Raw genomic sequence first — 5,793 nt, forward strand, 5'->3', positions numbered from 1 at the left:
GACAAAGTCTTGCCATCCTTGCACTTTAGTACAATAGAAAGATCCATGGACTCTGTTACATTAAAAAATTTGTAAACTGTCAATTGAACGACTAGCTGCTAAGCAGGCACTGTATTCGGTGAATACAGTGAAGAAACCGGACAGTCCCTTCATCCCAGGTGTTTGGTTGACTGTTTGCAGCTTGGGTAAATGAAGATCTGAATTGTAGAAAGGAATGGAGCTGCGAGATGTAGGGGATAAAATCAGGTAATGTTTGATGATCTTTTGGATGCAGAGAGGACTTTAGAACTAATGATAGCAGTGTGTTCATTTCTGACATGCCTGACTAGAAAAGGGGTGAATAAAAAGAAAAGAAAAATCAGAAACCTCAGGACCCACAGGAAAATAGGAGCTCTGCTGAACGGTCTGACCAGCTCTGAGCCATGCGCAGATGCTTCACTTTCTACTCTTTGGGGCCCTCAACTAAACAAAAGAGATATAAGAGTCACCTTTGGGTACTTGTCGCTCTGAGATTCAAAGTCACTATTTAAGTTAGTTAATGCTATAACTGAGTGATGGCACTATTTCTGTTTTCCAGGGCAAATGACTCAGCTTTGTGAACTGATCAACAAAAGCGGGGAGCTCCTTGCCAAGAACTTATCCCATCTGGACACTGTGCTTGGGGCTCTTGATGTACAAGAACACTCCTTGGGGGTCCTTGCTGTTTTGTAAGAGATATTCTATAGATTTGTGGTTTTTTAAAACGGAATACCTTCCAGGCTTTGTTTTGGATTTGTTTGGTGAACATGTAACAAAAACCACTTAAACAACGCTAAGCTCTTTTACAGAACCAAAGCCACATAGTCGCAGTTGCATTTTACTTATTATGTGTAATCATTGCTTATGTTTTCTTTACTTTCGTTTATGTTTTACAATTTATGAATTTATACAAATAATGGCCACCTTAATGTTTGCATTTATCTGAATAATTTTCTTCATAATCTTGTCATTGTTCCATATGAGCCCATCATCATAGCTACTGGGTCAGTACATCTTGGGTCTTCCTCTTTTTTGCTGATTCTTTCTTTACCAAGCATCATGTCCTGCAGGGACTGGTCCCTTGTAACATGTCCAAAGCAACATTCTGGCTATAATGCTTCCAACACAGGTCTATTTATTCCTCTGTCAGTCCATGGTGTGGTCAGTGTTCGCCATCAACACCACCATAAGTCAAATTTCTTAATTCTTCAGTCTCTCTGTCAGTGGTTCTCACCTTGTGGGTTGCGACCCCTTTGGGGATCAAACGACCCTTTCACAGGAGTCACCCGATTCATAACAGTAACAAAATTACAGTTATGAAGTAGCAATGAGAATAATCTTATGGTTGGAGGGGTCACTACAACATGAGGAACTATGTATTACAGGGTCACGGCATTAGGAAGGTTGAGAACCACTGTTTTATATGCATACGAAGTCATTGAAAATATTATGGGTTGGGTCAGACAAACCTTAGTCCTCAAAGTGACATCTTTGGTTTTTAACACTTTAAAGAGGTCTTATGCAGCATACTTTCCCAATGTAATAATTGTGTACTTCTGCTTCCATGAGCATTGATTGTGGATCCAAATAAAATAAAATTCTTTTTTTTTTTTTTACACTTTAAACACTTAAAATAAAATTCTTGACAACTTCAATATATTCTCCATTCTTCATGATATTGTTCACACAAGTTAAAGCTGCTTAATTTTAAGACCAAACTAAATAGAATTTCAAACATGATTCATTGTAAAAATGTGTACTTAACAGTAACATTATTTTTCTCTTGTTACAATATTGTAAGTGGGAATGTTATAATTGTCATAAATACAGAAAGAATGCATATAAACTGAGACTAAATTGACCTAAGATCTGGGTCTGCCTTCATTCAGGCTAGGATTCCTGAGGCACAGATAGATACCAGAACATTTTCAGAAGATGTGGGGCTGTGCTATATGGTAGCCAGGAGCCGTATGTGACTTTAAATCAATTAAAGTGAATAAAGGGAAAGATTGGGTCCCTGATGCACTAGTCACATTTCATGCACTCAGTACACATCAGTGCAGCTGTAGACAAGTTCTCAAAAGAGTTCTAGTACACGTCGGTGCAGCTGTAGACTAGTTCTCAAGAGTTCTAGTACACGCCAGTGCAGCTGTAGACTAGTTCTCAAGAGTTCTAGTACACGCCAGTGCAGCTGTAGACTAGTTCTCAAGAGTTCTGGTACATGTCACACGCCAATGCAGCTGTAGACTAGTTCTCAAGAGTTCTAGTACATTTCACACGCCAGTGCAGCTGTAGACTAGTTCTCAAAAGAGTTCTAGTACACGTCGGTGCAGCTGTAGACTAGTTCTCAAGAGTTCTAGTACACGTTGGTACAGCTGTAGACTAGTTCTCAAGAGTTCTAGCACAGGTCGGTGCAGCTGTAGACTAGTTCTCAAGAGTTCTGGTACATGTCACACACCAGTGCAGCTGTAGACTAGTTCTCAAGAGTTCTGGTACATGTCACACGCCAGTGCAGCTGTAGACTAGTTCTCAAGAGTTCTGGGACATGTCACACGTCAGTGCAGCTGTAGACTAGTTCTTAAGAGTTCTAGCACAGGTCGGTGCAGCTGTAGACTAGTTCTCAAGAGTTCTGGTACATGTCACACGCCAGTGCAGCTGTAGACTAGTTCTCAAGAGTTCTGGTACATGTCACACGCCAGTGCAGCTGTAGACTAGTTCTCAAGAGTTCTGGTACACGTCGGTGCAGCTGTAGACTAGTTCTCAAGAGTTCTGGGAGAAGGTGCTGGCAGAGAGCTGTTTCTGATTTGTGTGAGAGAACATGATATACATGCTGTCCCACATACACGTATTAAAGAAGAATGTACAAATGCATTTTTAAATTATGACGTATTCTATCATTACAGCCATGTATCAGTCAAAATATTTAATGCCTAGAATATCGGGACTTTTCACTTGTAAAATGGAAATTACAATATCTGGGCTGTTGTGAAACCCAAGTAAGATTGCTTTTTGACACATTTTGACAGTTATAAAATGTAATAGTAGGTGTAAGGTGATAGGATGAGTGCAGACAAATTCTAGAATGTAGGATAGTGTTTAGAAGTATGTAATAATGTTTTCCACTTCATTTTTCTTATTAGCTTCATATTTCAAATTAGCTTCAACAGCTGGTTTAAAAAAAAGGAGTCTGGAGTTTACTTATTTGCAAATCATGTTAAACACTGATAGTGGAAGCTTAATGATTTCTTCCCCAAGTCAGTCCCTCGGTGTTTATTGTGGCCATAGATGGCAGCACCATTGCCACATTACTCAAGCTGTACCACCTGCAGCCACCCTTCGGCCCTCACTTGATTTCTTCCCTCCCCGCAGCAAGCCTAGAAGGGCTTCCTGACGAGCCTCCCATCTCCCCTCTAGCACCACTGCGCTGCCTCAGGCCTGGGGCATCTTTGAACTGAACTCTCCCAATGGCCTTCAAACCAACCTGCCAGTTCTCTTAAAACAGGGAAAATATCAACCGGATTTTAAACGACTAACATTGTGCTCTTGACCACATTGGAATTTGGGAAAAGTGAAAACGTACAAAAACTTTGTTGATAAGTTTATATGCAGGTCCTTCAGGAATATTAGAGGATCTGATATGTATCATTCAGTGGGGTGATTTGTTGTTGCTAACTCCATTGTAGCTGTGTTCTAAATCTTCCGTGTGTAGACAACTTAAAGAAGCTGTTTTAGCCAGGCCAGGAGAATCTGGGGAACTCTGCTCTGGTTCTTCATGTCTAAAAGTATTACTCATTTAATTGAACTAAGCACTGAAGGTGAGGATAGGGGTGGAAGGCAGGAGTACACTGGCGTGAGTTGCTTTTGCATTTTCCATCTCGCTGTACAAGGGTAATTAGGCTCTTTTCCATGTTCTAGGTTCGTGAAGTTTTCTATGCCCAGTGTTCCTGACTTCGAAACGTTATTCTCGCAGGTTCAGCTCTTCATCAGTACCTGTAACGGGGAGCACATCCGATATGCAACAGACACCTGTAAGCCAAATAACGTTTTTCATATTTTCTGTAGAAGGTCTTTTTCTCATGGTGTAGTAATCGGTATTTCCAATATTTTGTTATCATGTCTAGTTGCTGGGCTTTGCCATCAATTAACAAATGCACTTGTGGAAAGAAAACAGGTAAGAAATGTTACTCGAATACTCATTGTGATGTATATCAAATTTGCAAAATGGAACTAATTTGTTAGGATTCCAGGTTACTACTAAGAATCTTAGCACGTACATATATGGAATTACTGCAGACTACTGAATGTATTTGATGCAGGGACAAGCCTATATGTAAGGGGGAGGCAGAAGTAGAGCTTCAGCTGAGGATGCTGGGTATTTGTTCTTAATCTTGTTTTAACTACTCCCCTAGTCTGCTTTACATTGAAATATGTGACTTTGTTTTAATTTTTTTTAACTTTAAAAAAATCATTTTATTGGGGTTCATACAACTCTTATCACAATCCATACATACATCAGTTGTGCAAAGCACACTTACACATTTGTTGCCCTCATCATTCTCAAAATTCGCTTTCCGCTTGGGTTCCTATAATCAGCTCGTCATTTTCCTTTTTCCCCTCCTCCTCCCTCCCCGCTCCCCCATCCCTCATGAACCCTTAATAATTTTTAAATTGTTGTTATATCTTATCTTACACTGCCCAGCGTCTCCCTTCACCCACCCTTCTGTTGCCCATCCCCCAGAGAGGAGGTTATATGTAGAGCCTTGTGATCGATTCCCCCTTTCTACCTCCTCTTCCCTCCCGGTATCACCACTCTCACCACGGGTCCTGAGGGGTTCATCTGTTCTAGATTCCCTGTGTTTCCAGTTCCTATTTGTACCACTGTGCATCCTCTGGTCTAACCAGGTTTGCAAGGTAGAATTGGGATCATGATAGTTGGGAGGAAGAAGCGTTTAAGAACTAGAGGAAGGTTGTGAGTTTCATTATTGCTACACTGAACCCTGAGTGATTCATCTCCTCCCCACTACCCCTCTCTGCAAGGGAGGTCCATATGTCTACAGATGGGCATTGGGTCCCCATCACTCGCTACCCTCATTCACGATGATATGATTTCCCCCTACTCCGCCTTTGGTGCTTGAAACCTGGTCCCTTCACCCCTTCATGATCACACATTTCGTGTGCTGCTTCCATGTGGGCTTTGTTGCTTCTGGGTTTGTTTTTAACGTTTTAACAGTCAGGATTTTAGACTTACAAAAGCATTGTAGGAATAACAAAGAATTCTCACATACCTTTCTCCCAGATTCTCCAGTGACAGTATTTTACCACATTTGCTTATCGACCTTTCTCTCTGTGGGTGGTGGTGGTTCAATGGCGTCGATTCTGCCATGTAGATTGTGGCTATAGAAATAAAATTGCAGACATGATGTACCTGACACCAAAATGCTTCAGTGGGTGACAATTGTTCAGTCTGTCTTCATCTTTTAGGACACTGACAGTTTTGAAGAGTAACAAGTTGTGTGCTTCTTTCTGATTGAAGCTTGCAGACTAGTGGTTTGAAGGAGACTGAAAACAGAAAGAATCAGTGGGTGTTTGATAGGAGTAGGAAAGGACAGCCATTTGAAAGAATTGTATTTCGTTCTTCTATTGGCATTCTATGATGCTCACCTTCCTGACACAACCGCTGAAGACAAAGCTGGTGAATAATCAAATGTGAAGAAAGCTGATGGTGCCCGGCTATCAAAAGATATAGCGTCTGGGGTCTTAAAAGCTTGAAGGTAA

General features: G+C 41.0%; 1 protein-coding gene across 2 annotated transcripts in view; it reads left to right on the forward strand.

The window, feature by feature from the left end:
• COPS3 (COP9 signalosome subunit 3) overlaps positions 1 to 5,793 on the forward strand; it is a 36,556-nt gene that overhangs the window by 9,459 nt on the left and 21,304 nt on the right. For both annotated transcript variants that reach the window (XM_004712949.4, XM_045293480.1), the window contains exons 2-4: positions 578 to 707; positions 3,934 to 4,046; positions 4,140 to 4,189. In XM_004712949.4, coding sequence (XP_004713006.1) covers positions 578 to 707; positions 3,934 to 4,046; positions 4,140 to 4,189 — 293 coding nt within the window. The remainder of the gene's footprint in view (positions 1 to 577; positions 708 to 3,933; positions 4,047 to 4,139; positions 4,190 to 5,793) is intronic.

Source organism: Echinops telfairi, unplaced genomic scaffold, assembly GCF_000313985.2.
Source record: "Echinops telfairi isolate 266 unplaced genomic scaffold, ASM31398v2 ScPeMD7_2010;HRSCAF=2546, whole genome shotgun sequence".
NCBI classification, from domain to species: domain Eukaryota; kingdom Metazoa; phylum Chordata; class Mammalia; order Afrosoricida; family Tenrecidae; genus Echinops; species Echinops telfairi.